Genomic DNA, 25,557 nt, shown 5'->3' with positions numbered 1-25,557 from the left:
GGGTGGGGAGTTCTTTCACCTGCGGCTCCAACTAGACTCAAATGCTAGGATTGATTCTGTGTTCACTTCTGGATGCCACAGTAAGAAGAGCACTGACAAACTGGCAGCAGAGGGCTCTAAAACTACGTTGGATGAGGAAACGTTTAAGTAAAGAAGGAATGCACTGTAATTCAACAGACATACGTGATACATGTTTATTGCCCTTGTTGAGTCATAGATTTAGATCTGGAAGTGACTGTAGACACATCATCTAATCCAGCTTCCAGATTTTACAAAGAAACAAGGCCGGAGAGGTTAGCTAACTTGCCTAAGTTCACAAACATAACAAGCAGCAGACGTGGGGTGTGAACCTAGATCTGTTAACTCCAAATCCAGTGCTCTTTCCAATGCTGACTGTCATTTGATGAGAGAATGTATACGACAGCTGTCTTCAAATATATGAAAGGCTGCCACAAAGATGAGTGATTAAATTTAGTCTGTGTAGCTGTGGACGACAGAACTGGGATGAAAGGGTTAAAGCTAAAGAGTTAGATTCTTCCTCAGCACACTTTGTCTAACAGTTAGGACTATGTAAAAATGGGTACTGAATCTCTCCTTCCTTTACTTGTATTCTTGAATGGGGTTAGAGATTAGACTAGATTATGACCAGTAAAGTCTCTTTCAATTCCAGTATTCTTGGTAATAAATTAGCAAAAACACCCATCCACCCACCCAAACAAAAAAAACTTTGAAAAGTAAGTTAAGGGTCTGAAAATTAGCATGGTTTTTAAAAAGATTTCATTGATATAAAGATCACAGATTTGGAGTCTATGATTGTATGAGATATTACAAGTAAGTTTATTTGGGGCATTCATCTCTAAAAATAAGAAGACAATGCTTGGAACTTAACTTTAGACAGAAAAACCTTTTACTTCAGCATACCTCATGACCCAGAGACTGTTGGAAAAGAATCAGCACACACACACAATTTTTGGAATTGGTGTCGTGGTGGAAAGCATGTTACATTTGAAGTCAGAAGACCTGGATTTACATTTTGTTCTGCTAATTATTAGCTGTCAGATCCTTAGAAAATCGACTTTACCTCTTTAGGCCTCAGTTTCTTCTTTTTTTGGGGGGGGGGGGAGGCAATCAAGGTTAAGTGACTTGTCCAGGGTCACAAAGCTAATAGGTATCTAAGGCTAGATTTGAACTCAGGTCCTCCTGACTCCAGGGTTCTATCCCCTGTGCCATCTAGCTGCCCCTAGGTCTCAGTTTCCTATTTTAAAAAGTGTATGTTGGACTTGATGATAGATTCTAAATTCCTTTCCAGCTTTAAAACTATTATCTATTTTTTTAAAAACTAAATCAAAGCAGCCTAGGATCTTCTCCCTCCTTGCCACTGATTTGAATTCTAAGCTGCTGCTATTAGAGGCACCTAGAAGATGAAATGAAAAATGTTTGAGGGGAGTATTACCAAATACAGTAAATTGTTGCTTGTTGTTACACCAGTTGCAATTTTCTATTAGCTGGTCTGTTCAGACAAATAAAACATTATGACTGATGTTCAGAATAATAACCCTGAAAAGGTGCTGCAATATTTCAAAATCATGGAATGAATATTAAATTATGTTCAATACGGTTTCAGTTGTTTATACTTTGCTGTACTAGGATTCTTTTTTGGTACAGCATATCATAATTCACTATTAACTAGTATGATAACTCACGGATCTGATTCCTCAACCATGAGAAAGTAGAGAAAAATGCTGCATTTGGAGATAGAGAATTCTAGGTTTAAATTCTGGTCTTCTAATCCATTTCCTTCATGACTGTGGACAAGTGGCTTTACCTTTATGGGTCTGTTTTAAAATGAAGGGGATGAATTAGATAACTTCTAAGATTCCTTCCAGTTCTAAATCCTTTGATATAGGAACCTAACAAATTTTGCTCTGTTACTGTTTTTGAATTATATGTTGTTTCGCCCATGCCTCTTTCCCCTTCTGTTAGTATACACGATGAAGAATTAGGACATCTTTTACCATTGAGTCTTTTATACTCAACTGAAACAAGTTGATTCTACAGATTTTTTTTAATGGAGTTGGGGAAAGAAAACCCTTGCATCAAGACAATGGCAGGGCCAAGAATTCTGTATCTCTCAAGTGAACTCTTCATTAGATCTCAATGGATAGTCTTCTTGCAGTCAGCTCTAGATTATTTGAGTCAATGGAGACAAAAATTGTATAGAATCCAAAATTATTCCTATTTTCTACCCAATATTCTACCTAGAGATTAGCTTGAGATGATGTTAAAATAGTCTGCATTCCCTGAATGGAAAATGACTAGTGTCCAGGGAAGGTGTCCCAAACAAGTGTCTGGGGGAGAGAGGGGGGTGGAAAAGGGAGAGGGGGAGAGGGAGAGGGACAGAGGGAGAGAAAACAAGAGAACAAGAACTTAGACTGTGTTGAAGCAAGAGGAAGGAAGGAGAGGAGAGGAACCAAGCATTTACTAAGCATCTTTTATGTGTGAGGCACCATGCTAAGTCCTTTACAATTTGACCGTCACAATAACCCTGGTAGGTAGGTACTACAGTTACTCCCAGTTGCAGTTGAGGAAGTGAGGCAACCATGTAAAACATAAGAGTAGTGGCCAGGGAATTTTAGTGTGAAGAGGCAAAGAGACTGGGGATGGGGGAGAAAGAGTAGTGTTTATTAAGCACCCACTGCTTGCCATGCATTGTTCTAAGTGCTTTATAAATGTGATCTCATCTCATTAGAGCCTCCAAACAATCTTGGAGGGTAGATACTATTATTATCCTTGTCTTACGGCAGAGGAAACTGAGGCTGAGTGGCCAAGTGACTTGTGCAGGGTCACACAGCTATTACGTTTCGGTGGGGTGGGAGGAGACACAGAGTCTGATGTCACATTTGAACTCAGGTCTTGCTGACTCTTTCCACTGTGCCACCCTAAAAGGTGGGCAGGGACAGAGAAGGACTTTTGTTATTCTCTTTTCAGTTGTAAAATATTTTGGTTCACTTACCTGGTGCACTAGTAAACACTGCAAAACATTCTCCTGTGGAAGCAACTGCAGTCACCAGGGAGCGTCTTTTTGCAAAGTATAGTGACAGAATGGTGACAGTGGGGAGGAAGCTGAGGCAGAATCCCAAACCTGTGAACACGTGTCAGAAAGTATCACGATAACCAAGAAGAAAGAACATACTGATATTAAAGTTCTCTCTTTTTTTTTAAATAACTCACATTTATGTCATACTTTAAGTTTTGAACAGCTCTATGAGGTAGGTCACAAAAGTATGATTATCTTTATATTACATCTAAGCAAACTGAAGCTAAGGGGCTGAGCTGTACACAGTCATATTTCTTTTTTTAATAAGTTTATTAATTTTTAGTTTTTAACATTCACTTCCATAAGTTTTAAATTAAAATTCTTTTACAGATATCTTTTTTAAGAAGAAAATAAGATTGTGAGCTTTTCTAACCAAGTAATTTAGTATGGACCAGGAGTTCATGAAGGATGGCGCCTCATGAAGGAGTTACCAGTGTGGGAGATGTGAGGTAGATGACGTGAATGGTGTATACTTTATTGCCCACAGATACGAATGCTTTTCCTCCCAAAGCAATTGTTCAGTTGTACTTTGGAAAACAAATGACATTTTCAAAAGGATTAATTTTAATCAGCTCAGGAAAAGGGTCCTCTGCAAAGTTTTTAAAATCAGGTAGACTGTTTAATATACATCATATCTAGAAGCTCACTTCAAAAGCAAAAAACCAAAATGTTGCCATTACCCAATTGAGAAGAATTTTTGAGTGAACTCTCCTTTGTCCTCCCACCCCACCGAGAAACTTAAATAGCTGGAACATTTGGATCCAGGGCAACACTTACCACAGATTATTCCAATAGTGATGTACATATGAACAACAGTTTGTGAAAAGGATGCCACAATCATCCCCGCACCGACAAGCAGCCCTCCTACAATCACCACTGGACGATGGCCAAAACGATTGGTCAATATTGTGGACAGAGGAGCTACATTGAAAGAATATAAAGTTATAAGTTAGTCTTATAGGTCTGAATGCTAACTCAAGTTGTCTTAAGTCTTAAATGTAAGATAGTATGGAAAAAAGCAAATGAGTTCTATAAAACGTTCACTTAAGAAAGCTCATGGGGTAAGTTTATTATTTGTTCATGTCAAACGGATAAAAAGAAACCAGGTACACAATATTCTGGATTTATATCTGCATTTGAGGGGGGAAGAATTTTCCTAACACTTTTTTTTCCTCTGAAACTCACTACGTTTTGTTGTGTGAATATAGATTGTTATCTGGGGTGATGGAGCCTCCCAATATTCTGGTGATTTTTCTTTCCTGGCTTTCTAATACCCTCTCCTCTCTCTTGCTTTATTTTTACTAATCTGTTTTGTCTTTGGTTATTCTCTTACTTTTATCCCTCTCCCATGTACTTTTGCTTTCAAATATTAATCACCATTTGGTGTAATTAGTACAAAAACCCCTCAGAAATATACTTAAATTTGGGGGAGGGATTTCATTGATGATTAATCAGCTTTGGTTCATACTGTAAGATTATAAACTTGTTCAGAACATGAAAGTTGGAAGGGACTTCGGCGACCATTTAGCCCAGGATTTCTTAACCAGTGGTGTGGGGGGGTGGTCCACAAACTTGAAAAAATGGTTTTTGACAACTGTGTTTCAATATAATTGATTTCCTTTGTAATCTCATGTATTTTATTTTATGCATTTAAAAACATTATCTTGAGAAAGGGTCTGTCTATTGGCTTTACCAGACTGCCAGAAAGGTCCAATTACACAAAAGAGGTTAAGAATTCCTGATGTAGTCCAGTGCATGCCTAAGTGAGAATGCCTTCTACAGAAATAGTAGTTATTGGGGACTTCATTTATCTAGACATGTGATAAAACTTTCAGCAAAAAGCAGAGCAGCTAATCATTTCCTGACTTACTTAAATGATAATTTAATGCTCTAAAAGGTAAAGGGATCAAACAAGAGGGAATTCTATTCTGAATCTGGTTTTTGTTCAAGGAGGAACTAGCTCCTGGGGTGGAAAAGCCAGGGGATAGGAGACAGAACAAGATTTAAACAGTTTATTTTAGAATTTGTGATAAAGGAGAGGAAATTTGGTAACAGCCTAACATGCTAGTGCCTGTTTCCCAAATTATGTCGTATAGATTTTGTATTTATATATGTAGATATTGGCTCCCCTGATCGAATTTAAACTTCTTGAGGTCAGTGGAAATTATTTCAAAGGATTTGGGAAAAGGATAGGTAGGATCCCAGAGATTCTACAGAGGAAGTAGGTTCAGGAAGGATGGGAAACTCTCAAGAATGAAATTCTAAAGATAAAATGAGATGCAGTTCTCATGGAGAAGAAAAAGGAGAGTTGACTAAAGAGACCAAAGTGGATGCAGAAGGTACTCAACCAACTGATTTTTCTTGTTAGTAGTAGTACTTACTTTTCAGAATGCTTCACATATATTTCCTTTTACTTATTTTTTAAAAGTTTTACTGAAATTTTTTTTAGCACTCACCTTTCCAGACTCCAATACAATTGTCCCTTATAACAAATAAAAACATAAGTTTCAGGTTTTTAAAAAGTTATATAAGGAGGATAGCAGCAAAGGCAGGTAAAGGAAGATGAATAGACAAGCCTGTAAGAATAGTGTCATGAGTAAGAAATCTCACAATGAGCTGAGGCTGTCAGGGAAAGCTAAGAGGAACAAGAGAGAATATGTTTGGGGTAAATGGGACAATGACTATTTAAATACAGAGGGAAGGCAGAACTTACTTTATTGCTTACTTTATGTTTGCATTTTCTGCCAATAAGAAAAATCTTTGGAATAGAAAAGGTAAAACAAAAATGGCAAATGGGGAGCTAATACCCAAGAAAATTAAGGAAATAGTTAAGACAGCATTTAAATGTTCCAGTGAGTTCAGGGACCAAAAGAATTGGTAACTTGGTAACTGTGTCTGCTGAGTCAGTGACAGTGATTTCTGAAAGAATTTGGAGAATGGGAAAGGTATCACAGGATTGGAGATGGGTATATGTGCCAATTTTCTAAAAAGGGAAAAGAATAAACTCTACAAACTATGGTGCCTTATTCCTGGCACAAATCTTTAACATTTTTAAAAGGATGGTCAGTAAATATCTAGAGGAGGAAGTTATAACAAAGAGTAAGTATAGTTTTATCAAGAACGGGTCATGCCAACCGAACCTTATTTCCTTTTGATAGCTAACAAGATCACAGAGTATTTTAAAAGTTCCTTATGGGCTAGAACCCCACTGGGCTGAATCAAATAGGAAAAAAAAATTACTAGGGGAACATGTGAAGTCTTAAATTTTGATTTTAAGAAACTGGTAAATTAGAGGGCGAAGTGCTGTAGATTATTTTGACTAGATTTTAACAAGACATTTGATAAAGTCTCTCAAGCTTTCCCATTTTATTGGCAAACTTCTCTTCATTATAGAACTCTTCCTCTTTGCCATTACCACTCAGCAAACTTTCTAGCTTTATCTCCACTTCACTCTATCCAGCTATATCACTCTATTCAAACTCTTGAAGCAATTATCTACTAGCTCCAGTTTCATTCTCCTTCCATTCTCAAGGTGTTCCCTACCTGTCTCACAATCTTTCACTCCATCCCAACCTATGCCATTATATTAGGGGACTTGGCATACATGTTGATGTTCCCTAAAACATCCTGGCATACTGGTTCAGACCAGCTCAACATCCAAACAACTGGCTAATGTAGCCCATAACCCTCCTCAGTGCAACTGAAGCAGACTAAAATGTAACTGGGAAATATTCAACAAAATAAACAAAAATACAATAAAACATAGATAATGTTAATATTTGGTTTTCTAAGCCAATATTTGGCTTGCAGAGATTCTTCTTTATGATTTAGTGGCCCCCATTTTCTATTTGAGTTTGACACCACTGTATTAGATAACAACGAAACAATGAAAGCCCCAAAAGTTGGGTTAGAACATTAGGCTGAACCTAATAAGACAAAATACAGTAGTAATAAAGGAAACCTTTTTACACTGGGTTAAAAAAAAACAACTTCACGGCTTCAGGCCTGTGCAACTTGCAGCCAGCCAAAGGATTTCGGGCAGCCCGTGAAAAATGTAGATGAAAACATCCTTCATATCCAGAGGACATCCTTTGGCATGCAGCAGTCGGGCCAAGGGCCATAAGTGGGTCGAGGGCCTTAAGCAGCCTGCGGCTGCAAATTGTGCCGGCCTGGGCTAGATGTACTGTTGGTCATCTGAAAAAAAGTGTTGGTGCTTTACTGGACTGAAAGTTCAGTCAGTCAGTGGTATGTGTGATCTGGCAGCCAAGACAGCCCATGTGATTTCAGGTTGCATTAAGACATACACGTAGTATCTAAAAATAAGGAGGTGCAAGCCCCACTGTAACTCTGTCCTAGTCAGACCTCATCTGGAGTATTATCATGTCTAGTTCTGGATACCACATTTTGCAGAAGATACTGATAAGCCAGAAGGTGTCCAGAAAAGGGACTATCTACTTGTTGCAGATCTTGTGGGGGAAGAGGGGGGTGGTTCTTTTTCAAGTATAGGTTAGACTAATCAGCCACTGAGGTCTCAACTCTGAAGATTCCATTTCCCACAAGTAATCTAACATTATCTGCTTGAAGACCCCCAGTAAGGTGGAACCTGCTACCAAGAAGCAGCCCATTCCACTTCTGGAAAGCTCTAATTGTTAGGAAGTGATTCCTTCCAACAAGTCTTAATTTTCTTCTCTGCCTCTTCTGCCCAGTGCTTCTAGTTCTGGCGTCTGGGACCAAGTGAAGCAAATCTAATCCCTCCTCCTGGGAACCTTCCAGAAATCTGAAAACTGCCATCAAGTTCTCTCTTCTCTGAGCTTTTTCACTTGATCATGATTATGGGATCTTTACTAGTCCTCTCACTTTTTTGGGTCACCTTCTTCATTAGTGCTCTCCAGCGTTTCAGTGTCTCTCCCAAAATCTGGTTCCCAAGCCTGAATGCTATGTTGATGTGACCTGATCATTCTGGACACCATACCTCTCTTAAGGTAGCCCTAAGATAGCATCATTTTGACTCATCACTTTACTGACTCACGTTAAGCTAGTCCACTACAAGCCTAAGTTAGTTTTTAGTATAACAACTCTTGGGGCAGCTAGGTGGCACAGTGAATAGAGCACTGGCCCTGGACTCAAGAGGACCTGAGTTCAAATCTGGCCTCACACACCTGACTTACTAGCTGTGTGACCTTTGGCAAGTCACTTAAACCCCAATCATCTTGCCTTAACCCCAAGCCACTTAACCCAATTGCCTTGCCTTCTCCCCTCCAAAAAAAAAAAAAACCAAAAACTCTTATCTAGCTATGCCTTTCCCATCCTTTACCTGTAACATTTTTTTAAACCTACATAAAGAACTTTATGTTTGCCTCTATTATGTTTCTTTTTTTTATAGGGGATCACATGCCCAGCAAAATGATGCAGTTGTTTTCAGTAAACTTCAACATTCCCCTTTCCCTAGGGAATTATGTAGCAGATATAGAATAGCTAAAATTGGATCTACAAGATAGAAATTCCATAATGGATAGTTTTAAAAACTCATGAAATAACATAGGAGAACTTAAATATTTAACACACCTATTCCACGACCCACTTTCAACCTACCTGGTCTTCTAAGAACATGAGGCAGTGAGCACAAGCAATCTTACAGGCTTGTGCTGCTGTCAGGGTCCCTGTCCAGCCCCTCTCCACAGTAGTGACAATCCTGATCCCTCCTCACCCCACAAAAGGCAGCAGACACTAATTCTTTCAAATTACTTAAAGAAAAGGGAGAATACGTGGATGAAGAGGGGGGGGAAAATCTGAACAGCAGTCATGGTAAAGAGGGGAAAGAGCTTCCATGCAAGGGAAAAGGAACTGGAAACTCGGTAGATAGCTCTAGAGTTAACTTTGGACAGGAGCCTTTCCATGTAACCAAACCTCATAACTGGAGCGGACTGAAGACAGCTAAGATGGGGGTTCTGGATGGCAACGGAAGGGGGAGGGGGTCAAAGAGTGTGGTGGGAAATCAGAGACAAGAAACTGAGAATGCAAGAGAGAGGCTGAAAGAATAAAAGCCCAAGAAAAGGAAGCCCAAATAAAAATGTAGCTCACAAACATATAAACCAAGAGAAAGAGAAAAGGAAGAATGAGTAAAAACTTGGGAGAGGCCAGAAAGAGAGTGAAAACAAAGCTCCTTAATTAAAGAGAATTCTGCGATTAATCCTAAAATCACAGAATGACCCCAAGAAATTCCAGAATAATTTAAAAGAGGAATAAAATTTTTAGAAGAAAATATTAGGGCAATTAGGCAATTAAGACAGAGGTCTTAATGAAAAATTTTATTCAGTTCAGTCCATCATTTTAAAGTATAGTAACATTTTTAGGTTCTGATTTTTTGGATCCTGGAGGGCAGGAACTGTGCCTGTGCCTCATTATTCCTCAATGAAACATCCTTAACATAGTAAGTACTTGATAAATATTTTTTTTTAATCAAGCAGTAGAGACAGTGAAAATCCAGTCAAAACTAAGTCAACTGACACAGAACATGCTAAAGATTGTCTGTGATCCAAACTAGTTTGGTTTTGTTCCACTGTTTGGAGTTTTGTCATTTTGGCTCTTTCACAATCTATGCTTAAATTAGTATTTCAAAAAGAGATCAACATTTAGGGTCAAATTCCAGGTAGTTTTCCCTCTTGCTGTTGGAGTCCTTATGAAAATGGTTTATGTGACCAAAGTAAATGAGCTTCCATTTATCTTTACCAATAGATGGGAATTACAGGTAAAGATATTAAAAGATAATAGATAAACCAAAAATTCATTTGGCTTTTTATTATGCTGTTTTCCCCCCTCCCTCCTCAGCATTTGCCTTCCTAATTATGTTTCAGTTAGGTTGACATTAACAGCTTGTTAAGACTACAACTAATTGGGGCAAAGGATGGTGGGCAGTGCAGCAAAGAATCCCAGAAAAGTACTTGGTATCAGGGGAAGCGGTCCAGAGGTCAAATTTGACTTCCTAAACAGAATTTAGTAAAAGTTAAACCAATATCTAATATGACTTGCATGCAAGACATCACCTGAATTCATCTTGAGGCGATATGATAATTGGAAAAGGAGTTAGTTTTCTGCTGGTGTTAAAAAAAATAACATAGAAGCTTCTTGTTGACAACACCGGTTGTCCTTAGTGATAGAAGAGATTAAATTCAAGCCTATTTATTTTGAAACCTGAGTACAGCACATATTAATTAGCTTTCTGAGAAAACTAACCCTTCACAACTGGGAAATATTATCTTCACTGTAATCTTAATTATAGTTGGATATGGCCTTACATCAGCTACCTAGAAATCTGTTATTTTTCAGATGAGGAAATTGAGGCATCAAAGAGATGACATAACTTGCCCCCTAGAAATCACATAATAATTAGTTCTTGATCTTCTAAATCGATGTTAGGACTAATATAAGAAGGTAATATTGTATGCAGTGAATAAGAAACACAAAGAACATATACCCTAAGAGGTTGTATAGGCTTAAGATGCAAGTAGATTCATAGGCTCGTAGGATTTAGAGCTGGAAAGTCATTTAATTCATCTTCATTTTACAGATTAGGAAACTGAGATTTGGGAGGGTTAAGTGATTTACCCAAGGTCACAGAGCTAGTAAGTAGCAGATCTAAGATTTGAAATCACAGCCTCTGATTTTAAAACCCGTGGCTTGTTTCAGGACAACACATTGCTTCACTATGGAGAACAGTCCACTGATCCAACCCAGTGAGGCATTTCTATTTAACAAGATTCCTTGAGACAGTAACAGAACAAGGCCTCTAGCATGATGTGTAGTTTTTGTGTGGTGGAATTTTTTGGCAAACAAGGCAAGATTGTGTGGGATTGTCACATGATCAGCAAGACAGTGGAAAGTTCATCTACACATGCAATTCTAACCCTACAACTTCAAAAGAGTAATCCTCACAGCAGTGACTCAGTCTGAACCCTCTTCCCCCACCTTATAATGAGCAGATGACACTGATTCTGGGATACTCAAAGGAAAGTAAATACAAATGGTGGTGAAGAGGAGGAAAAGCAAGGTGCAGCCAGTTGAAAGAAGAGTCCCAAGGGGTTTCTGTAGTCTTCCTCCCCAGTGTTTACTCTGGACAGAAAGCCAACTGCGTTCCTACATACTCCCTTCCTTACATACCCCCCAATGCACACAGGCTGAATGTGCTACATTGGGCATCGGTGCATTAGTGGAATAGAAGCTGAAGAGTGAGAATGGAAACCAGAGAGAAGCTACTAAAAACAAAAGGAAATGAATGAAAAACAGAAAGTTTAAGAGAAAGACTGAGTGTATATAAGCCTAGTTTCTAAGCAAATAAAGCATCAGGATGACTCATAAAGACAAAAGGAAAAATGCATAAAAGTCCAAGAAAGGCTATAACACATTTGAATAAGTATTATATACTATGAAAAAAAATGAATCCAAAATCTCCAGTGAAAAAGAGAATTCTGAGGATAACCCACAGATCACGTGTGGAACAACACAGCAAAAAACTCGAATGATTCAAAAGAGAAGGCTTTTAAAAGATACTATTTGGGAAATTAGGGCATGAGGAATTAAAGAAGACATATAATAGGATAAGGAATTCTGAATACAAGATGAAGAATCTTTATAAAGAAATAGAGGCACTGTAAGAAAAGTGACAGACTTTAAGTTCAGAAATACAGAAATGGAAGAAAACTTGGCAGAAGAGAAGTAAAAGATAATAATTTTGAAAAAAAACCAAAACCATGAATTCTACATACGCCAAACTGACTGATCTTGAATTCAGGATATAAAGAAGTAACTTAAGGATCACAGGTGTCCTTGAAGAATATGAGAAATTTTAAATCCTGAATATCACACTACAGGAAATAATACAGGAAGAATTCCCAGAACTATTGAATACAGACAACAATATCCAAAGAAAACAAAACCCAATGAGAAACACATCTAAAAATAGGCACATACAGAATGAAAATTAGAGGCTGAACAATATGTTCTCTCTCTCTCTCCTGCCCACATACACCAGGCAATTCCATAAAGGACTTGCATCTCTGCTTTCAGACACCAAAAATTAAAATTCAGAATGTCAAGAGAGGTAAGTAGGGAAAAACTACAGCTTGCTTAATGTTCCATGGAAAATGAAGCAATATCAGTATTACACATGTATTCACCAAATGGCATAGCATCTAAGTTCATAAAGAAAAAGTTAACCAAAGATGATTGTAATGTAGTAATTGTAGAAGATTTTAATTATTGTCTCGCAGAGTTGGATAAATTTAATACAAAAATAAACAAAAAGGAAAATATAGAACTGAACAAAGTTAGATCGAAAGGTGTGATGTCTTCTAAATGGGGATATTTAATAATATGCTCTTCTCAATACTACATAGTGCTTTTACAAAAATAGATCACATGCTAGAACACAAAAAATACTAAACTTTAAAAGGCAGAAATATTAAGCAAATACTTTTCTGAACTGAGAATATTAGGAAAAAATAAATGGGTCAATTAAAGAACAAATCATAGCAACGATTAACTCCCACGTGAAAGGAAAATGAAGACCCAAAATGCCAACATTCTAGAGATACAGATGAAGCAGTCCTCAGAGGAAAAATAATATCTTTGAAAATATACACTAAACAAAATAAAAAAAGAGGCTTAATGAACTGATTATGTATGTCCTTAAAAAATTAAAATATCAATAGATTAACAAACCAAAATAAGCACAGAAGGAAAAATCTTGAGAATTAGAGGAGAAATACATAAAATGGAAGATAAAGAGTCAATAAAAATAATACTAAGAGTTCTTTCAAAAAATTCACAAAACTGATAAACTGTTAGCTTATCTGTTAGTTAAAAAGAATATAAAAATCCCAAAATAAAAAATAAGATGAATTCACAACAAATGGAAAAGAAACAAATTATTACTAGAACATTCTATACACAGTTATTTACTGACAAAACCAAATATTTAAAGAAAAATCTAGTATATCTAAAATTTAGCATTTTAGTGCTAGATAATAGGAATGAAAACAGGGTTTGACATTAGGGAAACAACATAATCCCTAAAACTGAAAAAACCCAAATCCCATGATTTTATGAATAGATACTGTTATCCCAGTAAATAGAGGAGTATAAAGCAAGAGTGCCTCCAGTTTTCCTTCTACCATCTGACACAGTTCTAGAAATGTTAGCAATAGCAATAGAGAAAGAAATTAAAAGCCTAATCATTGGAAAGGAAAAGCCAAAATTATCCTTACAGAAGATAAGAATTTTTTTTAGAAAACCCCAGAAAATTAGCAAAGATATTAACAGAAATTATTAACAGTTTCAGGGAAAGTAGTAGGTGCAAAATACATCCATAAAATGTCAGTAATTCTATACAGCAACAACAAAAACCAGGAAGGAATAAGAGAGAAATCCTATTTCAAAGCAACTACAAACATGTAAAAAATATCTGAGGGTCTTTCTACTATGACCTACTTAAGATATGTGTGTGTATGTGTATATGTATAGTTATGTATATATGTATGTATATATATGTGTGTGTGCATGTTTGAAAGGTTTCATGAAGACAGGTATACTGCAGGTAGAGCTGTGAATTTGTCCAACCATTTGGGAAAACAATTAGGAATTATGCAAAAAAAATGTTAATAACATTTCCATACCCTTTGACCCAGATATCTCCCTGCTTCGGTGTATACCCCAAGGAGGCAAAAGAATGATCTTATGTATGTAAAAATCATAATAGCAATTTGAAAATCTTATTTTTATTTATACCTTTTATTTTTATTTATCTTCATTTTAAACTATATCCTTCTCCCTTTCTCTACCTAACAAGCCATGCCTTATAATAAAAAAGACAAAACTCAAAACATTTCAGCAAAAAAAAGCATTTTCAAAAAATCAAACTATATTTTGATTTATGTGATTTTCTACCCTCATGGTCTCCCATCTCTTCAATAAATTTTCTAAACTCTTCTGTAGGACCAACCTTGTTCATTATAATTACACAGTATTCAGTTTTGCTTCATTCTTCACATTTATGTTGTAGTTACTGTGTGTATTATTTTCCTGGTTCTGCATCAATTCAGTTCATAAGTATCTTCCCATGTTTCTCTGAATTATTCATACTCATCTTTTCTTAGAGAATATTCCATTACATTTATGTACCACAATTTGTTCTGCCCCAGTCAATGGGCATTCACTTTTTTCCAAGTTTCATAACTAATGCCAAAAAAATGCTATGAATATTTTGGTGTATATTGGAACTTTTCTTTCTGTCTTTGAGGTAAATTTGCAGAGTAGATAGAATGCTGTAATTGGTTTCAGGAAGACCAGAATTAGAATGGCACCTCACATACTACCTGTGAGACTCTAGGCAAGTCACTTAACTGTGCCTCAGTTTCCTCATCAGTAAAGTAAGGTCATTGGACTTGAGGGCCTTTGAGATCTCATTCTAAATCTATAATCCTGTGAACCTAAGTGGGAGTTCTCAATCAGAATATGAGTATTTGACTCAAGTTTTAAACACAATCCCAAATTGCTTTCTAGAGTGGTCAAAACAATTCACAGCTCCACCGTTAGTGGAGTACGTCAGTATGCCTCTTCTACAGCCCTTCTAACACGAACTGTTTCCATATTGTCATCATTGCCTATTTTTCTAAGTGTAAGGTGAAATCTTAGAGCTGTTTTCATTTTTATTTCTTTTATTATTAGAGATTTATAGCAGTCTCTCATATGTTTATCAATGGTGAGCAATCTTTCATGTGAGAACTCTTTGTTCATGTCTTTTGACCACTCATCCACATGGGAATCATAGCAGCACTTTCTATGTTAGCAAAGTAATGGAAAAAAGTAGATGTCTATCGACTGAGGAATAGCTAAACAAATATCAGTATATGAATATGATGGAATATTACTTCATCATAAGACATGAGGACCTCAAAGAAACATGGGAAGATGACTGAACTGTAGAGTGAAGGAAACAGAACTGGGAAAACAATATACACAATTACAAAAATGTAAATAAAAAGAAAATGAACATTGTATAATTATAATGATGAAGGTTGGCCCTACAAAGAGAAGAAAGAAGATCTGTGCTTCCTTTCATTGAAGAGGTGGGGGACTGTGTTGTAGAATGTTGCATATACTACTGTCAGATATAGCAGATGTATTGGTTGGTTTTATGAAAAAAAAAATTTTAAATCTTTGTTATAAGGGAAGGCTTTCTGGGTAGGGGAACAGTATATCTGGAAATAAATGTGATGTAAAAAGCAAATGGAATAAGTAAAAAAAAAATCTACTATGTCTGATAATGTGTGCAACATTCCACAACCACAGTCCCCTACCTCCTTCAACTAAAAGAGGTATATTTAGACTAGAAAGAGTATGACAGAAAGGGAGAAAAAGGAATTGATCCAGATGAAAAAGCATTAAGAAGAGATTTTGATCTGCTCTGCTAGACAAAACTTCCATTCTGGTATACGAGGTGGGCAGGAAGGAAAATATCCTGGTGAGACCATAGATCCACTGAAGCATCAAAGGCAAATTATCATTAAAAGCTTGGGATCTACTAATTCATTCATTCAAAGGATATTTTTTTGAGTGCTACTGCGTGCCAGGCACTATACATATAAAGACAAAAACAAATTAGTTTCTGTCTTCAGGGAGTTTAAATTCTATTGGAGAAACAATATTTGTACGAAGTATGAAAAGCAAAATACAAAGCTAAAACAAGGTAATTTCTGGATGGTGAGGAATCAGGATAGTATTCCTATAGGAGGTGGGGACTTGAACTAAACTTTGAAGGAAACCAAAGATTCCATGAGATAGAGGAGAGGAGGGAGTGCATTCCAGGCACAGACACAGGATTGAGAGGTGGTATTTCTTACATAGAGAAGGTAGAGCATCTTATGTTATTTTATGATGTAGGATTGACAGCAGTGTGCTTATACTGTGTAATCTTTAGTGTAATTACTGTCACCTTAGTCCCAAGGCCAGGAATCTTGTTTTATTGCACTTTATATACTTATCCACCTATTCATCTTTTAATCTGTCTTCCCCTAGGGAAACTATTTCTATGACACACTTGAGTGGATATTAAAACCATAGTCAAACCATATCTAGAGTACTGTGCCCAGTTCTGGGCAATATTTTAGAAGGGACATTGGTAATCAGTCAGCAATAAGCTGGAATGTGTCCAGAGGAAAATGACCATGATTATGAGCAGGCTTGAAGGCCATGCCCTTTGAGGATTGGATAAAAACTGGACAAATGAATCCTATAGAAGAAAAGCCTAAAAGAGCTGAGAGGACATGATCAGTATTTTGTAGATATTCAAACTGTCATGTGGAAGAGGGAGAAATAGGCACAAGAACGATCAATGAGCAAAGTTAAAGGAAGACAGATTTTTCGTCTAAGGGGGGAAATACAAGAGGGGAAAAACTTGCTAAATTGAACTGTCTAAAATTCAAGTGGACTGCCCTGGGAAATACAGATGCATCCATCACCCAGTTCTAAAGTGAAGATTTGATGATACATGTCAGGGATGTTGTAGCTACTATTCATTCTTTGAGTAGGACTTGAGCTAGATGACCTCTCTGGTCCCTTCTGGTGCTGAGTCTATGATTCTAGCCTGCCAAGGACCAAATTAACTGAATGCTACTAGTTCTAGACTAACGTAAATATACAGACACTCAAAAAACTATTGAATTGATAAAGGGACCACCCGGACAATCTAGATTCTATGACTTTATTTCTGGTTTCATACCTTTTTTTGTCTTACTTCCTATGTTTGGAGTACTTTCTGCATTTATATCTGTTTCCTAAAATCCTATTCATCCTCTAAACCCTTGCTCAAATTCTACCTACCTCCTCCATGGGGTCTCTCCTCCCTCCAATGGAAATGAATCATTCCAAACAACTTCATACAGAGCTTTAGGTCTAATGAACTTATGTTTTATTCAGTATCTATTACTTGTGTATATATTATATTGAACTCTCAATATCAGACTGAAAGTGCCCTAAGGGTAGGAACTATTTTTTAAGTTGTTTTATTTCTCACAGACCTTTGTATATAATAAATATTAATAAATATCTATTGGACTGGACTGTTGAATTAACTCCTCTAATTTCTTCAGCTGGAAAAAGTGTTTGATAATACCAACCTTATGGCATAACCGAAGTTACAATGAGCAGCTTTGCCCTTTTATGAAATGAGCTCCAATCACATAAAATATCTAAATATGTCAATAAAAAACAAACTTGTTTAAAGTATAAACTAAAAGATGTACTAACCTGTAAATGTTAGCACAAACACGCATATTGATATTATCCATGAGATTCTGCTGTTGGTTTCCTTAAAACTGTCCCTTATATCATTAAAGAAGATGCCAAATGATTTGATGACACCATATGTAAGTGCTTCTACCACAAAAAATGCGCAAGCCACTACCCAGCCCCATCCTCCATCAGGCACTTGAGAGTAAACATTTGCACTGGAACAAAATTTTCTCTTCTGCGTCATTCTTAATCTGAAATAAAAAGAAAATATAACATTTAACATAGAGGGCCATGAAGCAGGCTTAAGCATTCCGATGTTTCTTACCAAACTCTATAAGAACAAATATGATAACTTGAATTTTTTTTACGTTGCTGTGAAGTTAAGACATATGAAACCAAAACAGAGTCAAAATATGTGTCTTATGGATAGATAGCTATAGGCTAGTAACTGGTCTTTGAAATATTCTAGAAAAATATTAGCCAATTAGAACTAGCTCTAATAGTAGGCACTTCTACTACTTCAAGATATGCAAAAGCACTTTATGTGCTATCTCATTTGACCTTTACAGTCATCTAGAGAGGCAGGTCCTATTATTATGCCCATTTTATAGATAAGGTTGAGGCAGAAATTAAATGCCCTGCCCAAGGTCACAGTTTGTAAAGCAGGATTTAAATTAAGGTTTTGCTGAATCCAAGCCCAGCATTTACTATGCCACTTCAGTTGCCCTAAAATGAGTAGTTCAGCATAGTACCTCTATTGACTAAAATAAGTTCTTGGTACTGGGATTGAAGGGACATCAGCTTGTAAGTGCATATTATCACTTGGAATGGTTTAGCCATTTTAAAATTCTTAGAAATGGCGTAGGAATTTTCAGCTACAAAAAAGTCACAGGTAGCCAACATAAATAAAATTTTGGTTTTGAAGCTTTGTAGCCCTGCCTGATTATATCTGAAGTCTTGGTGCTCATAGGTTGTCTTCAATGCAATTCACTTCAGTTAGCATTTATTAAGGGCTAATTCTATGCCAGGCACTAAGCTAGGTGCTAGTAATACCGAGGCCAAAAAAAAAGTCAAAAAGTCCCTTCCCTCAAGGGGCTTAAATTCTACTGTCACTTCACTTCACAGCAAAAGCTGCTGGTGATTTTTCAGGACAAAACATCAGTCAGTCAGCTAACATGTATTTATTAATCACTTATGTGCCAGGTACTATGCTAAGTGCAGGTGATAATAATTGACATTTATATAGTACTTCCTATGTGCCAGGCATTGTGCTGAGTGATTTACAATTATTTTCTGTCCTCAGATTGCTCACATTCTAATGGGGAAGACAACATGTAAATAACTACATAATAAAAGATATATATACAGAGAAGATGGAGTATAGTCTTAGAGGGAGGACACTGGGGAAAGAACTGGGGATAGTTCTACTGAAGGTGGGATTAATAAGTCAATAAAATTTATTAAGCACCTGCTATGTGCCAGGCATTGTGCTAAGTGATAGGGATACAAAGGAGGCAAAAGACAGGCCCTGCCTTGAAGGAACTCACAATGTAATGGGGGAGAGACAACACGCAAACAAATATATAAAAACAAGCCGTATATTGAATAAGTAGGAAATGATTAAAGGAGGAAAAGGAGTAGAATTAAGAGGGGTTTCAGAAAGACTTCCTATAAAGTATAGGATTTTAGGTGAGATTTAAAGGAGGCCAGAGAAGGTAACAAAGTTGAGGAGTGAGAGCATTCCAGCCATGAAGGACAGCCAGAGAAAATGCCTGGAACCAAGAGATGAAGTGTTTTATTTAAGGAATAGTAAAAAGGTCACTGGATCAAAGACTACATGCCCAGGAGTAAGCTATCCGAACCATGGCAAGGTAAAAGGGAGCTAGGTTATAAAGGGCGCTTTAATGCCAGAGGAATCTGTATTTGATCCTGGAGGCAACAGGGAGACGCTGGAGTTTATTGAGTCAGGAGAGTGACAGAGTTGGACCTGAGCTTTGGGAAAATCACTTTAGTGGCTAGAGAATTAAATAAAGTAGGGAAAGAGCTGAGGCAGGCAGGTCTGCCGGCAGACTACTGCGGCAGTCCAGGTGTGAGGTAAAGGGAAGTGTGGCAGAGTGGTAGCCGTGTCAGAAGAGAGAATGGGGGTGGGGTGAGGGGTGAGGGATATTTGAAAGATATTATAAAGCTGAAATAGGGCAATAGTGAGGAGTCAAGGATGACTCCTAAGCTGTGAGCCTGAAGGACTGAGAGGATGGCGTTGTCCTATTACAGTGAGAAGAAAGGTATGGGAGGGTTTAGGGGGAAAAGATAAGGAGTTCTATTTGAGACATGCTTAATTTAAGATTGGACATTCAGTTAGAAATTTCTGAGAGACAGATGAAGATGGGAGACTGTAGGTCAGCAGAAAGGTTGGGGGCAGGATAGGTAGATTTGAAAATCATCAGCATAGATGGTAATTAAATCCATGGGAGTTGATGAGATCACCAAATAAGGTAGTATTGAGGGAGAAAAAAGAGGACTCGGAACAGAACTCAGAGGAAGAGTATGGTTAGAGAGCATGATCTGGATGAGAATCCAGCAAAGTAGATTGAAAAGGAACATTCAGATGGATAAGAGATCTGGGAGAGAGTGGTTTCCCAAAAACCTAGAGAGAAGTTAATTATGAAGGAAGAGAAGGTGATCAACGGTATCAAAGGCTGCAGAGAGGTTAAGGAGAATGAGGACTGAGAAAAGGCCATTAGATTTGGCATCTAAGAATCATTGGTTACTTTGGAGAGAGCAGTTTTTAGTGGAATGATAAGGTCTGAAACCAGATTGTAAGGGGTTAAGAAGACAGTGAGAGGAAAGTAGAGGCACCTTTTGTAGACTGCCATTTTAGATTTAGCCACAAAAGGAAGAAGAGAGATATAAAACAACAGTGGGGATGAAAGGATCAAGTGAAGGTTTTTTCAGAATGGGGGAAACATGGTTGTGTTTGTAGGCAGCAGGGAATAAGCCAGTGTTTCAACAATCCGGCTAGCAGCTTCTGTGGGGGTGTAAGATCCACCCACAGCCAGCACCCAGAAAGTTCCCAACAGCACAGGTTCTTTTGATCTGCTTAACTAAGGAAAGCAAGGTAAAGGGGTTGACAAGTTTACTTTAATCCAGCATACAGACAGCATTCATTTAGTTCAGGGAAAAAATCCAGCACCCTGAACTTCAGAACAAAATACAAACAAATTACAAACATCAACAGACAGACCCAATACAATTCATAGTTACCAACATCTAGGTTCAGCCCGGGAGCTCAGAACAAGGGCTGACCCAGAGTCACGCCTACCACCACTGCTGTGAGTAAGAGAGCTCCAAAGAACAAACAGCCAACCCCTGGTTTTTATATCTTTTTCAGCATCAGGGGTGAGTCACACATGTGACTCACCCACGTGACCTAGAGTTGTCACAGAGAGGCGGACTTAAACCCACGTGGTCTAAAAGCCTCTGCTGTCCCAGACATGTAAACTAGGTCCTCCCTGGAGTTAGCCCCACCTTAGTTGCCAATCCACACCCACTAAGGTTTTACACCTAATAGGAGTTTGGGCCTGGGGATTAGCACCTAGTAAGACACTGAATTAATCAAAGGAAACAAAGGCCAAACTCTTCAAGGGCACTTGTTGAACTAAGTGCTAAGGAGCCCATTTTGCTTACCAACACAGCCAGTACGTAGGGGAAGTTTGAAAATAAGTGATAGAATGGGGATGACAGAGGGGATAATCTATGGGAAGAGATGGTATGGTATTGGATTGCTTGAGTAGGTAGAGAGGTTAGCCTTGGTAAGGTGTTAAGGCCACTTCATGTGAGAAAGGGTGAATGAAGGAGGGGATGGGGCAGAAGGCATCCGAATGTGTTAGGAGATGGGGAAGAGGGAAGAATAGGAAGCTCATGGTGAATAGCCTCAAATTTTCCTGTAAAATGTAAGACAAAGTTCTCAGGGGACAGGGGAGCCATGGGTGGTTTGAGGAGGGATGAAAAGGACTGGAAAAGTCACTGTGGAGAGTGGGATAATGAATTGAGGCAAGTGAGGGTCCAGTTGAGGTTGTGTAACAATAATTTGTGGTGGACCCAGTCAGAACAGTTATGTGATTTTGAACTCAACCCTGAAAGAATCTAGAGAAGGAGCTAAAAGGCAGAGGTGAAGGAGAACAGTTTAGGAATGTATCCTTTTCTACCCAAGGCACTATCCCAAATTATCCGGAAACAGGCAGACTTTACCATGTTTCATTTTTAATCTTTGCATCTCCAGTGCTTGGCACAGTGCTAGGCAAATAGCAGGTGCTTAAAAATAGTTATTGATTGATTAATCACCAAAGACATAAGGCCACTTTCTGATTCCCAAATTCTCAGACTAGATTAATTTACTATACATGTTTGAAAAGGGACAAATCTCCTTTCTAATGGCTCTCTCATCCCTACAATTGCATGTAAAGTTCCAAAGCTTCTTTTAAAAAACAGTTAAAACTCACTTTTTATAGTAATAAATTAAAAAAGAAATACTTGGCTGAATAAATGTAATGGTAAGCAGGACAGGACTTTTTACTGTTCTTCTCTTAAATGCTTTTGATGAGTCTGGCCTTTGTTTGAATGGGGCAAGTAAAATAGGATCTTTTTTGTCTTGCAGCGTTTTTCAGCACTAAGACAATAGGGAGTCATTAATTGGAAACAATGTATATGAAGTGGTACTAGTGATTAACTAACTTTCCCACACCCTAAATGCTAAGTTGGGTCCCTCAGGGCCCTGAACAGGTATATGTACTGGAAGGTTGGCGGTTGACTTTTGGGGGGATACTCATTGAAAGAGTGACAAGACTCTGGGCAAGCCTTGGAACAGCCCCCCAGCTTCATAACCCAGACAGATAGATGTTGGTGCTTCTCTGGTAACTAGTTTGTGTTAGTTGATCTGTTTATAATGTGACAATATTTGTATTTGCCCTGAAGTTCAGGGGGCTGATCTTTTCTCCCTGAACTACGTGAATGATATATATATATATATATGTTTAATTAAACTGAGATTAACCCCTTAAAGTCGCTTTCCTTAGAAAAGCAGATCAAAGAACCATTGTTGGCAGCCCTTCCCGTGTGCTATTGTTGGTCTTACACAGCCACAGTAGTTGTTAGCAACATTGTTGTTACAAAATGGCATAGAGTCGGCAGGATCTGCAGATTAAAAGGAAAGTATGGAGTTTTGGGGTACTGAGATAGTGGCTGGATGTTTCCCAGTTACTGGGCTGCTCTTTATACTTGTGGTGGCTGTGGTTCTGTGGAGCCCCAGAGGCCTGAGGGAACAGTCAGGTGACAGTGAAGGGAATGGTTTCCCAGGAGCCCGGAGCAGGAGCCCTGGGAGATAATCTCTTCTTTCCCCCCTCCCTACCCCACTAGCACTCCAGAGGAGACAGGCCAGAATGGATGGAGGCTTGGAGGAGGTGGGGATGGCCAGAGCCAGGGCTTGAGTGGATTAGCCCGGCTCTGGACAGTGCTGGAAGGGTGTATGTTCTGAGATTGTATTATATGTGGAGCTTTGAAACAGGAGTGGAGAATGACCTTCATGCAGACTTGCGGACAGTGGCTGCTGACATAATGACCCAGCCCGAGCTGAAGACTGCCTGCATGAGAACTTTGGAAAGGTGAGAGTGGGGACCTGCCTACATCGGGATTCCGGCAGAGGCCAGAAGCAGCCAGCAGGAGGTGAACAACCAGGAATCCAGGAGCTTGGAGTTACACAGTCACAGTAGCTAATAGCAATGTTGTTACAATAAAATAAAGCATAAAAATGCTTATGGGAAGCTTGTGTCCTCTGTGGTAGAGATATTTTTTTTAATGTGTTTTCGTTCAGACTATAGATTGAACAAAGACAGAAAAGGTATTTCGTTGGCTTTCCTTAAAATACAGAACTTTGAGATGAAAACTTCAGCAGCCCTCTGAAGAAGGACTTTACAACCTCCTTAAACTGACCTTCACAGATAAGTTTCATCTTTGTGCCTGGAGTGTCCAAAATCAAGTTACTTGAAATCCTGAGAAAAAGCATAGGCAATCTTCATAGGATCATAGATTTAGAACTGGAAAGGACTTTAAAGATCATCTAGTCCAAGGGTTTTTAACTATGTTTCGTGTTGTGGATCCCTCCGGCAGTCTGGTGACCTATAGGCTACCTTCTCACAATCTTCTTTAGAATCTTGCCCCATAACTGCCTCATAACAAAACAAAACTGAGACATTCCTTAAGAGCGCTCTCTCTCTTCCTGAAAGCGTATGACTAAGGTGCTTCCGGAAAGAAGGGGTCCTTCTCTTTGCCTAGGGAAACTCCTCTACAAACACAAGTGATCTCATTCAATCCTGTATCTTCCAATAGACTGTCCCCCTCTATTGTGACTCGACTTTTTCTCGATTCTCAGATCCCTACTGACTTCTTCCCTATCGCCTTCAAACATGCCCATGTCTCACCTCCTCAAAAACCCCTCATTTGTCTGCAGTAGCTATCATCCTTCATCTCTCCTACTTTTTGTGGCTAAACTCCTTGAGGCCACCTTTCAACTGCAATTGCTCTTACCAGAGTTACTAATAACCTCTTAATGGCCAAACCTGATCCTCACTCTTCTTGACCTTTTACACTTTCAATTCCCCTCTTCTCCTAGAAACTCTCCTTCTCCTGGTTTTTGTTATACTTCTGGATTCTCTTACTTTGTCTGGATTGTTCCCTCTCAGTCTCCTTTGCTTTACATTCAGCTGGGTTGTCTGCTAACTGTGGAAATCTCCCAAGACACTGTTCTGGGACTTCTCTTCTCCCTCTACTTAGATCACTAGTTGATTAGCAACCACTGATTCAACAGACCAAGTCTCTAAAAAATTACTTTGTTTTGAGATTTCCAGGCACTTGTTTGCTATAGCTATGAGACTGATTAATTCAATCAAGAAAATTCAGTCAATCAGACAAATTATTTTAAGTAGCATGGCTTAATCAATGTAGTCCCAGCCTTACCGTATCTAACTTTCTTTTTAACTAAATTTTTAACTGTCAGAAAGAAGGGAATGAACAGAACTCAAAATGATTTGTATCCCCCTGTGTGTTTAGGAAAGAGGCTTGTAAACACTAGGTATTCAATGGAAATGTTCAGACAATTAGAGTGATGAAGAAAAAACTATAAAATAGACAAGTATTCACTAAGCAGCACTTATGTTCCAGGCAATATAAAGTCCTGGGGATACACAAACTAAAATGTAACAGCCTCTTACCTCAGGAGCTTACATTGTACCCCTTTCCTAATGACATATCATACTTAGAAAAGTTCTAGTCATCTTTCCACTTATCCATAATGCCTCCTAACTCAGTGGGTGACCCTGGGCAAGTCAAATCTACCTCTCTGAGCCTGTTTTCTCATTTATAAAATGAAGGGCTTGGACCTTGTTCCATCTGGACAGTTTCCAATTTGATCAGGCATCCAATACGACTGGCTACGATGCTCAGCAGTTATTAGAAGACCTGAGGGAAGAGAAGAACTGAACTCCCAAAGACAATTTTCAACTAACTCCCCAACCTTCCCAATTGGCCTTTTTACTTAAATTGGAGGAATCAGGACTTCAAGCCACACTCTATTTTATCCTCCCCAGAGTTGTTAATTAGCTTATTGAGTCAAAGTTGAAAAGTGGTTCTCCTCAAAAAACTTCTTAATAAATGAGTGCAGCTAATTATGCTGAACAATAAAAAGTTCTCCCTGAAAAGCTCACCAGCACATATACCCTAGGCAATATAAAAGGTGACCAAAAAGTGTGTGGCCTTTGTTTTCTAAACAGTAATCTCTTTAGGGTACAAGTTAAAACCCATTGAACTCCAAGATAACTGCTAACTTTCCAAACACAACCTTATTAAGTAGGTAATGGCTTGGCCCTGAAGACCCAGGAGGTTTCAGTACCAGTCATTAGTCAACTATTTAACAAAGAGTCCCGTCACTGCCCCCCCCTCCCGCCCCAGTATAGGTCACCTTGAGTTATAGAACTGTAACTTGAACTACAGTAACTTGGAGTATAATGGGTAGTTAGGCAGTATGGTGCTCTAGACTTACAGTCAAGGAAGAACTGAGTTTGAACTTCACCTCTGACACTCACTAGCTGGTTCCTTCATCTTTCTAAGCCTCAGTTTCTTCATTT

The 25,557-nt window shown here is 38.2% G+C and overlaps 2 protein-coding genes across 6 annotated transcripts in view; one reads left to right on the top strand and one right to left on the bottom strand.

Moving 5' to 3' along the window:
- The window catches only part of ARSG (arylsulfatase G), a 181,382-nt gene that overhangs the window by 14,695 nt on the left and 141,130 nt on the right, over positions 1-25,557 (top strand). The window lies entirely within an intron of this gene.
- The window catches only part of SLC16A6 (solute carrier family 16 member 6), a 45,117-nt gene that overhangs the window by 7,185 nt on the left and 12,375 nt on the right, over positions 1-25,557 (bottom strand). For both annotated transcript variants that reach the window (XM_036754104.1, XM_036754103.1), the window contains exons 2-4: positions 17,399-17,634; positions 3,875-4,018; positions 3,014-3,142 (exon numbers count right to left, since the gene is read on the bottom strand). In XM_036754104.1, coding sequence (XP_036609999.1) covers positions 3,014-3,142; positions 3,875-4,018; positions 17,399-17,627 — 502 coding nt within the window. In that variant the 5' untranslated portion in view covers positions 17,628-17,634. The remainder of the gene's footprint in view (positions 1-3,013; positions 3,143-3,874; positions 4,019-17,398; positions 17,635-25,557) is intronic.

Source organism: Trichosurus vulpecula, chromosome 4, assembly GCF_011100635.1.
Source record: "Trichosurus vulpecula isolate mTriVul1 chromosome 4, mTriVul1.pri, whole genome shotgun sequence".
Taxonomy (NCBI): Eukaryota; Metazoa; Chordata; class Mammalia; order Diprotodontia; family Phalangeridae; genus Trichosurus; species Trichosurus vulpecula.
Note: the sequence above shows the minus strand (reverse complement) of the source record. Positions and strands in the feature narration are given on the sequence as shown.